The following is a 12,193-nucleotide window of genomic DNA, read 5'->3' on the forward strand; positions in this document are numbered from 1 at the left end:
TAAGAACAGATACATTATGTGGTAAAAACAATAAATAACTAAGGCGAGATTAATCAAAATTCAGTATAGTGGTTACCTCTGCAAAGGAGGATGGGGAATTCAAAGCTTTAAATGTATTAGATTATTTTTCCTTCTTTTTCTTATTTTATTTTTTATAGAGACAAGATCTTGCTGGTCTCAAACTCCTGGCCTCAAGTTATCCTCTGCCTTGCCATCCCAAAGTGCTGGGATTACAGGCCTGATCTTAGGGGTAAATATTTTATTTTATTTTTTCCTTTTTTTTTTTGACCTTCCTAACATGAGTGCATTTTATTATTAAATTGGAGATATACAAAATATTTCTTGCAGGTTATGATAGATATCACAATCAATGGAAAACAAATGAAGTTCATCCATTCTTCTTCTGTGTTACTTATAACACAAGCCAGGAACCTGGAAGTCACCCTTGACCTCGCCCTCAACTACCAAATCCGGTTAACTATCACTTTCCTACTTCTCCCTACCTCCACTCTCATACCCTGGCGAAAGCCACCTTGACTCTCACCTGAAATACTGCTATGTCCCTTCCTCTCCCTTACAGCCTCGCTCTAATCTTATCTCCACATTGCAGCCAAAGAAAACACTTTCAACCTTATCTCTCCATCTTGAATCTATCTCACCATCCCCTTTACTATCAGAAGCAAGAGTGATAAGTAAATTTCCCAAGACACCTCATAGCCAGGAAATGGCAGAGGCAGGATTCAAAATCTACTAGAGAGTTCACAAGTCTTTTTTGTTTTGTTTGCTTGTTTTGAGATAGAATCTCGCTCAGTCACCCAGGCTGGAGTGCAATGGCAAGATCTCAGCTCACTGCAACCTCCATCTCCCGGGTTCAAGTGATTCTCCCATCAGCCTCCCGAGTAGCTAGGATTACAGGCACCCACCATATGCCAGGCTAATTTTTGTATTTTGTAGAGACGGGTTCTCACCTTTTTGGCCAGGCTGGTCTCGAACCTCTAACCTCAAGTGATCCGCCTGCTTCGACCTCCAAAAGTGCTGGGATTACAGGCATGAGCCACCGCACCGGGCCCACCTTGTGCACCTCTAGTAACATCCCTCCTCCACTAGATTGTGATCTCCACAGGAGCAGGAGCCTGTTTTGCCCACCGTTGTAGTGCACATCATACACCCTTGATCACTCTGGTCCTCTCCACATCCATTTCTTGGTGAAAATGCTAGATCACCAAGCAGACCTCTCATCCTACATTCCAACAACAAGCAATTTGGTTTGCTGACCCTACCCACGAGGCTGTGTGTGAGCCAGGTGGGCTGGGGAACAGAGACCAGCCCTGGCCCAGTGAACACGAGATGGCCTGCTCCATGGAAGGGATCTGGTGCCCTGGTAGAAAGAAACTTTGAGTACCCAAGACTTCAATCCCTGGGGCTAGGGAATGGGTCATAAATGAGCCCCTTCTGCCCCTGTTCTTTTAATCATGTCCACTCCCCTCACGTGGGAGCTTGGATGAAGGGCACCTGGATGTCCATCCCAGGTATACTGGGGCCACTAGTAACACAGACAAAGGCAGCAAAGCAGGACAGGGTCAGGGTAGGGGTGGGAGGGCAGGGACAGGCACAGCCAAGGCTGTGGGGCTTCCCCAGAGGCCCAGATAGGCTTGAACCTGCAGAGGACCAGCTTCTCTTCTTGGCAGCACTGGGTACATTCATAAATGTTGTCTATGATCTTTCTGCTCTGCAGAGGCAGGGTGCCTTCATGCACCTCTGAATCCTTACTGTCCATGCCATAGTTTCCAGAAGATAGACATATCCAACGGTATATGTCCAAGAAATGGGAGGTTCAGCTAGCACCCATGAGTCCTTCGGGTCTGACGGAGGCATCTCCTTGAGAAGTCTTTCTCTGACACATCCTTTAGTTAACTTCATGCTCCTCACCATCACAGCCTTGGTGCGCTCAGTATTGTAGGCTCAAAAAACATTTGCTGAATGAATGTTGAAGACTGCCTCTCCTCTGAACAGTTGCCACGTCCAGTGTTCTCTGCCTGGAATCCTCTTCCTTCTTCATTCACCTGTTCAGTTTATTTCAAAATTTGAGGGATTACTAGGTGTTACACTCTTTTTTTTTTTTTTCCTGAGATGGAGTCTCGCTCTGTCGCCCAGGCTGGAGTGCAGTGGCACAATCTCAGCTCACTGCAAGCTCCGTCTCCCAGGTTCCGGCCATTCTCCTGCCTCAGCCTCCCGAGTAGCTGGGACTACAGGCGCCCGCCACCTCGCCCAGCTAGTTTTTTGTATTTTTTAGTAGAGACGGGGTTTCACTCTGTTAGCCAGGATGGTCTCGATCTCCTGACCTCGTGATCCGCCCGTCTCGGCCTCCCAAAGTGCTGGGATTACAGGCTTGAGCCACCGTGCCGGGCCAGGTGTTACACTCTTACTGGGATTACCTGGTGATGTATTTAGCAGTCTGGGCACTGCTTCATGACAAGCCTTTCTGACCCCTCCAGTTAGGGGTTCCTTCCCATGGCCACTGTACAGAGGTGGACCTCTGAGTCCCCAGATTAAGACAGTCCCTTGAGCACAGAAACCAGCTGTGATTCATCTGTGCTTGGCAGCAGCCTGGGCTCAGGAAACACCCATAGAAGGCACCATCTTCTTAGGGAAGAGACCACCTCTGGGGCAGACAGATCCTGGTTGGGATTCTAGCTCTGCACTTGATAGCTTGGCCAAGTTCCTTTCTCTCTATCAGTTTGCTAGAGTCAAACAGCCTGCCAAGTCTAGATAAGAGGTTCTAAACAACCTGGCTGGTTTGCCATGATAGTCATTATCCCCTTAACCCCAAGGGACAGCAGGGAAAGATAGGCCACTTAATATCTGGTGCTTGGTAGTCCAGCGACCTAAGGAAGGTGGGAGAAGCAGAAGTTACAGTGGGATTCATCTTTATCTGCCCCAGTCTTAGGCCCTCCTTTCCCTCCTAGCCCTCAGTCACCTAGAAAATAGAGCCTGAAAACAAGAACTAAGTACTGGTGTTTTACTTGGAGAGGTGCAAACCCAAGGCATTGGAAGTGAAAAAATGGAAGAAAAGCAGGAAAGAAAGGGAAGTAACCCCAGGTGATGTATTTAGCAGTCTGGGCACTGCTTCATGACAAGCCCTGCGGAGGCCACAGTAGTTGTGTCCACTGGCTACTTGGGAGGTCTCCCCATTGATGGTACTGTTTTGGAGAATTGGTGCCATGCAGCAATTCATGAAAGGGAGGGAAAAAGGGGGAATTGATCTGCCTGAGTCTCACCTATCTCCCGTTTTCCACTAGTTAAAAAAATTTTTTTTTTTTTTTTTAGATGGAGTCTTGCTGTGTCACTCAGGCTAGAATGCAATGGTGCAATCTCAGCTCACCACAACCTCCACCTCCTAGGTTCAAGCCATTCTCCTGCCTCAGCCTCCCGAGTAACTGGGACTACAAGCATACTCCACCATGCCCAGCTAATTTTTGTATTTTTAGTAGAGACAGGGTTTCACCATATTGGCCAGGCTAGTCTCGAACTCCTGACCTTATGATCCACCTGCCTTGGCCTCCCAAAGCATTGGGATTAAAAGCATGAGCCACTGCACCCGGCCTCAAATTTTATCCCATAAATACTAACTCCCAGTCAGACACTGTGGCTTATGCCTGTAATCCCAGCATTTTGGGAGGCTGAGGTGGGTGGGCCATTTGAGGTCAGGAGTTTGAGATTAGCCTGGCCAACATGGTGAAATCCTGTCTCTACAAAAAATACACAAATTAGCCGGGCGTGGTGGTGTGTGTTTGTAATCCCAGCTATTCAGGCTCTCCTGCCTCAGGAGAATCATTTGAATCTAGGAGGCAGAGGTTGCAGTGAGCTGAGATTGCACCACTGCATTTCAGCCACGGGGACAGAGCAAGACTCTGTCTCAAATAAATAAATAAATTTTCCCATACTTCTAAGTTTGCTAGCAGCAACTTGGGATGCCAGATCCCATGCCCTATGCTAGGGCATTCCATCCAAGTTTGTGAAGTGGTGGGAAGAAACAGAAGCTCTGGGTACGTGGCCAGTGAGTGACAGGGAGAATCTGATGCCATATGTGCCATGCCCAATACAGTCCAAAACTAGTTTTTTCATTTTCTGGAAGAAGAAACAAGGCATAGTGATCCAAGAACTTTCTCAAGGTCACAAGGATATTAAGTGGCAAATTCAGGATTTGAATATAGTCTGGCTCTGGAAACTGGATTTTATGTAGCAAGCAAAGGAGTCATTAAAGGGTTTTAAGCTGGAGAGCCACAAGAAATCAAGAGCTTTTTAATGAAGCTCCCAATCTCTACTGTACTCCACATTCCCATCTGACTAAACTCCAGCAGAAGCAGGTGGCCCCAGAGAGGTTAACGGCATCCAAGACGAGGTTTGAGGAGTCTCTAACTGGCTGCAGAACTTCGTGTGGGCTTCAACACTGACTCATAATCCTCCTGTCTTCATCTAATCCTACACCTACCGAAGAGAAGTTCTAGCCAGAGGCAGGTAAGATCTGTGTAGAAAAGCCAGAATGAGGCTGGGTGTGGTGGTTCATGCCTGTAATCCCAGCACTTTGGGAGGCCGAGGTGGGCAGATCACGAGGTCAGGAGATCGAGACCATCCTGGCTAACACGGTGAAACCCCGTCTCTCCTAAAAATACAAAAAATTACCCAGGCATGGTGGCACGTGCCTGTAGTCCCAGCTACTCGGGAGGCTTAGACAGGAAAATCACTTGAACCTGGGAGGTGGAGGGTACAGTGAACCAGATCACGCCATTGCACTCCAGCCTGGGAGACCGAGTGAGACTCCATCTCAAAAAAAAAAAGAAAAAAAAAGGAAAAAGCCAGAATGAGGAGAGGAGACTGACCTAAGGACCAGCAGCAGGAGGACCGTCCTGCTCTCTACTGTTGGTCTGTGGGTCTGAGGGTCCTGGCCGATGAGTTTTCTGGTGTTGCTTGAGATGGTCAGACCTCATGAACTCCCGGCTGCACTGATCACATTTATATGGTCGATATCTGGTGTGTACCCGTATATGTCGTCTCAGCTCATCAGAACGGAAGAAAGACCACGAACAACTTCCCCAGTTGCAAGAATAGGGCCTCTCACCTGGGAATGACAAGGGAGAGATGGAATTGAGAATAGAGTAGGAAGGAAGGGGTCCGACTCTGTGAGGCAGAGCAGTCCAGGTTGAGGATTCAAAAGGGAAGGTCCAGGGAACCAGGGAGCGGCAACATAACCAGGAGTGCCCACCCTAGTCCTCCTGTATGGCAAGTCGGGGAGCCAGTCTAGCTTAGTTCTAAGCTTGGAAGAGGAAAGGCTCATCCCAAACAATTACCCACCAATGTCCCAGGACAAATTGAAAGCCCAGAGACTCCTCCATCCCCACCCCACCTGACACCTCCTTCACCTGTGTGCTTGCGCTGGTGGCTCACCAGGTGGGAGCGTTTGGTATAAGCTTTTCCGCAGTTCTCATAGTTGCAGCGGTAAGGCCTTGCCTCCGAGGAGTCCCCTCTACCAGTCCTTTCCTGAGGCCTGGAGTTCTTCTCTGCTGTCTGTGGAGCAGGTCTGGGCTGCTCCGGTAGAAATGGGCCTTCTTGAGAGTCCGGCTGAGTCACAAGAGAGTCCTGAGACCCTAAAGCCAGCAATGACTGGGGCTCAGCTGGAGGCATCCCAAGGTCATGGGCATCTTGTGGGGGCAACATCTGAGCCACGGACGGGAGCACTGCCTGGGCCTCAGTGGAAAGCATGGTTGGGCCTAACGATGTTTCTTCAGAAGGCACTGTCGAGAGGCCAGGGTAAGGCATCGGAGGGTTCCCAGCGTGGGACATCATTGGGATTCCAGTGGAAGCCGAGACTGGCAGCCCACTGGGGGGCATCCTTAGATTCCCGCTGAAGGGTCTGGCCACCCTTGGAATATTGGGCTCTCCTATGGGCATTAGTTGGGGCCCACTGAAAATCGTCATCTCTTGCTGAAGGGGAGACACTCTCTGACAGTAAATCATCTGGGACGGAGTGAGAGTCGCTTGGGGGCAGTAGCTCACACCACGCTCAGGCAGTAGCATACTGAACTGTGGCCCTCCTTCATCCATATTCTGCCCCGGCGCCTCAACAGACACCAAGGGGGACCTCAGCATCTCTGTGCTGTGAGGAAAGTGCTGAATGCTTGGTAGGCCTTGGTTCCAAGAGGTGTGCACTCCAGAGCTTCCAGAAGACGAAGACACGTTCAAGATGGGTACTGAGTTCTCATTATCCTTGGGGAGAAAGAGTCAGGTGATTTTTGCTCAAATTCCAGTTCCACATGTCCCTCCTCTTCGTTCCCAGACCCCATCCTAATCCAGCCCTCTGTTTCCATCTCTTGCTTGAAATATCCTGCCTCCAGACCATTTTCCAGCTTGGGCTTTCTCACATGCGGTCTGGCTGATACAAGCCCCATAGAAGCCTAGCCGTAACTCATGCCACTTTCTCTCGGACATGTTTCTGGTTTTTATGTCACACAAAGCAACAAAGAGAACAAATAAAACAGTCCATAACCTACACCTTCAGCAAAACTCTGAGAAAATGTTCAGACTCCAATTTATTTTTTTCTTTTTTTTGAGACAGTTTCACTCTTGTTGCCCAGACTGGATGCAATGGCGCAATCTCGGCTCACCACAACCTCTGTCTCCTGGGTTCAAGTGATTCTCCTGCCTCAGCCTCGTGAGTAGCTGGGATTACAGGCATGCACCACCACGCCCGGCTAATTTTGTATTTTTCGTAGAGACGGGGTTTCTCCATGTTGGTCAGGCTGATCTCGAACTCCTGATCTCAGATGATCTGCCTGCCTCAGCCTCCCAAAGTGCTGGGATTACAGGCATGAGCCACCGTGCCTGGCCCAAATTCCAAATTATACATAAGTGTGAAAGTGAAAGAACATCCTAAACCAGCAGAACGGGTGCAGAAAGCCACAAAGATAGAAGGAATTGAGGCTGCAGATGGGTCTTGGCTTTAGCAAAACTTAGACATCATCTGCAAATATTTGCCTATGGAAGAGCATCTGCCCCGAGTGGGAACTGCCTGGGCAGGTCTGAGATCAAGCATTGGTGGAGATATGGGGGAAAGGCAGATGTGAACAAAACACTTCTTAAAAAAAGGGATGGGGATTGCCTGGAAGTCAGGGGCAGTATCCCTCGATGACTGACTTGCATGAAGGGTAGGAAAGAGATTGGTGGTAGAAGGTCTTAAAATAGGATAGGAGCCAAGAACCATGTTTTTAAAAACTGTCAGTAGGCCAGGCACGGTGGCTCACAACTGTGTAATCCCAGCACTTTGGGAGGCCAAGGCAGGTGGATTGCTTGAGCTCAGAAATTTCAAAAACAAAAATCAGCTAGGTATGGTGGTGTGTGCCTGTAGTCCCAGCTACTTGGGAGGCTGAGGCAGGAGAATCACTTGAGTCCAGGAGGCAGAGGTTGCAGTGAGCTGAGATTGTGCCACTGTACTCCAGCCTGTGCTGACAGAGTGAGACCCTGTCTCAAGAAGACAAGCAACAAGCAACAACAACAACAACAAAATCCATTGCTGTAGCAATAGAAGAGGGAGCTGTTGAGTTGAGAAACCAATAAAGCTACCCCATCATCTCCTATTCACTCTTCAATTGGGATGGTCCAGAAAAGAACAATCCATTCAAATATGACAACCAAAAGAGAAGTTTAAAATAGGGTATCCATACAAGATACTAAACCATCAAGAAAGAAATTGAAGATTGCAATAAAAAAAATCACCAGAAAATTATTGCTACAAATCAAGGGAAAATGTAACAACATTCAAACACAAGAAAGAGAAGAGAAGAGAAGAGAAGAGAAGAGAAGAGAAGAGAAGAGAAGAGAAGAGAAGAGAAGAGAAGAGATCGACTCGCTGAGGCGGGCAGATTACTTGAGGTCAGGAGTTCAAAGAAGGAACGAAGGAAGGAAGGAAAGAAGGAAGGAAGGAAGGAAAGAAGGAAGGAAGGGAGGAAGGGAGGAAAGAAGGCAAAACTTGAAGCAATTACAACTTTTGCAGCAATTATAGGAACATCACAGGACAGAAATAGGGAAATTCAAAACAAAACATCCAGACTACAGGATAGGAGTTATATTAGAGAGTAGGGAATGGGGAAAGATAAGAAAGGGACACTGGACGGGCTTCTATTTCTTGACCTGAATGACAGTTTCACAGGTTTTACTTTGTAACAGTTCATTACTTTGTAGAAGCTGTACTTACATTCACTTTTCTGTTTGAGTGTTATTTTTAGCAATATGGTTTAAAATAAGTTAGTATTGCTGGGCACAGTGGCTCATGCCTATGATCCTAGATCCTTGGGAGGCCCAGGTGGAAGGATCCCTTGAGTCCAGGAGTTCAAGACAAGCCTGAGCAACATAGGGAATCCTCATCTCTACAAAGAACAAAAAACTAGCCAGGCATGGTAGCATGTGCCTGTGGTCCCAGCCACTCAGGAAACTGAAGTGGAAAGGATCACTTGAGCCTGGGAAGTCGAAGCTGCAGCGAGCTGTGATCGCATCACTGCGGTCCAGCCTAGGTGACAGAGTGAGGCCCCATCTCAAAAAATAATAATAATAATGCTAAATTTAAATAGGCAATATTCTATACAAATTCACAGTGTAAAAATACACATTTTTTTTTAGCTCTGTCCAGTAAAATAGCCCATCGAAGCAACTGTGACTCTAATAACAATGCGTGCCTCTAGAGCCTAGACTTGTCTCTAATTCTATTCCTTGCTAAAAGTTAGACCAAGAATTTCCTGACTCTAAGACTGGGAAAAGGAAGGTTTAAGGGAGGCTGGTACATTTCATGCCTGAAAATAAGAGAGCTTTCAAAGATTAGGATTGGGTCAAAAGGAAACACGAAGTGATATCAAGGAAGATGGCAGGGTAGGAAGCACCAGCAACATGTGTCCCCAGCAAGGTAACTATCGCACTGGCAGCATTTGCCTGTTATAAGTGTTTTGGAATGGTGCAGGGTTTTAAGGCTTGTACCTTCCAAGGGAAGGCTTTGAAAGTAAATTGCAGTTAATTTTGGTCAACCTAAATTCTTAGGTAGGTAGTAACTACCCATACACACCCCATGTTCCTGGAGCAACTTGCACGAGCCAGAGGGCGCAATAAAAACCTTGTCCTCCAACTACTGGGGATCTATGTCCTGATTGTTATTTGCTGTTTCTGATTATGAGGTGCAGACAAGGTAGGCAGCCACTGTGGCAACTCAACCCCCAATGTTACAACCCCCTCCCCTTCCCACTGAAGAGACTTCCAGATATGAATACAAACATCCAAGAAGCTCAACAAAATTCAAGTAGGATAAACTCACAGACCTATACCAAGAAACATTATAATAAAATAGTTGAGACCAGGCGTGGTGGCTCACGCCTGTAATTCCAACACTTTTGGAGGCCAAGGCAGGTGGATCACTTGAGGTCAGAAGTTCAAGGCCAGCCTGGCCAACATGGTGAAACCCCGTCTCAACTAAAAATACAAAAATTAGCCAGATGTGGTGGCAGGTGCCTGTAATCCCTGCTACTCGGGAGGCTGAGGCAGGAGAATCGCTTGAACCCAGGAGGCAGAGATCGTGCTATTGCATTCCAGAGAGCGAGACCCTGTCTCAAAAATAAAAAATAAAAATAAAACTGTTGAAAACCCAAGACAAAGAGAGAATCTTGAAAATAGCAAGAGAAGTGACTCAGTGCTTATAGGGGATCCCACAAATTACCTGTAGTTCTTTAATCAAAAACCTTGGACACTAAGACCATGGGTTGATATATTCAAAGTACTAAAGGAAAAAAAATAACTACCAACCATCCTATATATGGCAAAACTGTCTTTCCAAAATGAGGAAGAAATTAGACATTCCAAGATAGGCAAAAGCTGAGAGACCATTACCACTAGACATGTCCTGCAAGAAACGCTAATTGCAGTCCTTCGGGTTGAAATGAAACAACGCTAGACAGTAGCTTGAAGCCATGGGAAGAAATCCGTCATAAGAAAAATTTCTGATAAGGGTAATATATGGACAATGATAAAAGTGAGTATTATTTTAACTTTGATATATAACTCCACTTTTTGTTTTCTACATGATTTAAAAGAATGCATAAAATTTATGATCTTATTTTTTGACATACAATGCATAAAAATGTAATTTTGTGAGATCAGTAACTGAAAAGAGGTGGGAATGGAGCTATACAGAAGAAGTTTTTATGTGCTATTAAAGTTAATCTGGTATAAATTCAAATTAGAATGTTATAAGTAGGATGTCAAATGTGTTCCCCATGGCAACCACAAAGAAAACAGCTAGAGAATATATGCAAAAGGGGCCAGGCACAGCAGCTCACGCCTGTAATCCCAACATTTTGGGAGACCAAGGTGTGTGGATCACTTGAGCTCAGGAGTTCGAGACCAGCCTGGCCAACATGGTAAAATCCCATCTCTACTAAAAACATAAAAATTAGCCGAGCATGGTGGCACATGCCTGTAGTCCCAGCTACTCGGGAGACTGAGGCAGGAGAATCACTTGAACCTGGGAGGTAGAGGTTGCAGTCAGCTGAGATCCAGCCACTGCACTCCAGCCTGGGCAACAGAGCGAGACTCTGTCTCCAAAAATATATATATACACACACACACATACACATACACACACACACACACACACACAAGGAAATTGTGCTATAAGGAAATGTAAGTTTCACTATAAAAAATCAATTAAACAAAAAGACAATGCTGGAAATGAGGAAAAAAATGGCAGAATTAAATCCTTCCTTGCAAGTAAAATACTTTGGAAAGTAAATGGATAATACTTTCCAAAAGACAGATATTGGCAGAATGGGTTAAAAACGGATAGTAGATCACAAATTAAGTCTCAATAGATTTTAAAAGAAAGACACTTTTCCCTTGCCGCTTTTAGAAAAAAAGCAAAAAAAAAAAGGTATCATAAGGTATCATACAAAGAATATTCTCTGACCCACAACCAGATAAACTAGAAAATTTACAAATCTCTGGAAATTAAACAGCACTCTCTGAAACAATCAATGGGTCAAATAAAAAAATCACAATGAAAATTAGAAAATACTTAGAGACCAATAAAAATGAAAACATAGCTACCAAATCTTATGGGATACAGCAAAAGCAGCGGTAAGGGGAAAATCTACTCGTTTAAATGCTTACAATAAAAAAGATCTCAAACCAACAACATAGCTTTATAACTTAAAGAACTAGAAAAATACACTAAACCCCAAACCAGCAGAAGGAAGGAATGAGAAAAATCAATGAAACTAAGTTCTTAGGAAAGATTAACAACATTGCCAAACATTTAGCTAGATCAACTAAGGAAAAAGAAAAGGCTCAAATGATTAAATATGAGAAATGAAATTGGAGACATTATAATATAGTACTGTGAAAAATTTCACACCAACAAACTGGATAACCTGGATAAAATGGACAAATTCCTAGAAACACAAAACCTATCAAGACTATCACAGGTTGAGGATTTTGAGACTATGAAGCAGGTGGATCGCTTGAGGCCCAGAGTTCAAGACCAGCCCGGGCAACATGGTGAGACCCCCATCTCTACAAAAAAATTAAAAATTGCCAGATGTGGTGGCAAGTGTCTGTAGTCCCAGCTGCTCCAGAGGCTGAGATGTGAGTGGTGCAATCAATCACGGCTCATTTTGAGCTGGAATACAGTGGTATGATCATGGCTCACTGCAACCTCAAGTGACAAAAGCTGAGCTCTTATCCTAACTTTGAACATTACTAATTGAAGTGATTAAATTAAGCATTTATTCTGCCTCTAAAAGAAAAAAAAATTTCAAAATTACCAAATGATTGCAGTTAAATATTAATTCCTACTTTACAGAAGAATACAAACTAATAAATGTAGAATGAATGGTGGAATTACAAAATTTATTTTTCTGCCAGGTCCAGTGACTCACGCCTGTAATCCCAGCACCTTGGGAGGCTGAGGTGGATCACTTGAGGTCAGGAGTTCAAGACCAGCCTGGCCAATATGGCAAAACTCTGTCTCAGGCCGGGCGCGGTGGCTCAAGCCTGTAATCCCAGCACTTTGGGAGGCCGAGGCGGGCGGATCACGAGGTCAGGAGATCGAGACCATCCTGGCTAACACGGTGAAACCCCGTCTCTACTAAAAAATACAAAAAAC

At 45.5% G+C, this 12,193-nt stretch overlaps 1 protein-coding gene across 1 annotated transcript in view; it reads right to left on the minus strand.

Moving 5' to 3' along the window:
* Positions 1-1,450: 1,450 nt before the first annotated feature.
* KLF17 (KLF transcription factor 17) overlaps positions 1,451-12,193 on the minus strand; it is a 14,307-nt gene continuing 3,564 nt past the window's right edge. Inside the window, exons 2-4 of the mRNA XM_017881694.1 lie at positions 5,421-6,264; positions 4,881-5,119; positions 1,451-2,063 (exon numbers count right to left, since the gene is read on the minus strand). Of these exons, the coding sequence (XP_017737183.1) occupies positions 4,881-5,119; positions 5,421-6,264 (1,083 nt within the window). The 3' untranslated portion in view covers positions 1,451-2,063. The remainder of the gene's footprint in view (positions 2,064-4,880; positions 5,120-5,420; positions 6,265-12,193) is intronic.

This window comes from Rhinopithecus bieti, unplaced genomic scaffold (assembly GCF_001698545.2).
Source record: "Rhinopithecus bieti isolate Rb0 unplaced genomic scaffold, ASM169854v2 scaffold_12155, whole genome shotgun sequence".
In the NCBI taxonomy this organism is placed as follows: Eukaryota; Metazoa; Chordata; class Mammalia; order Primates; family Cercopithecidae; genus Rhinopithecus; species Rhinopithecus bieti.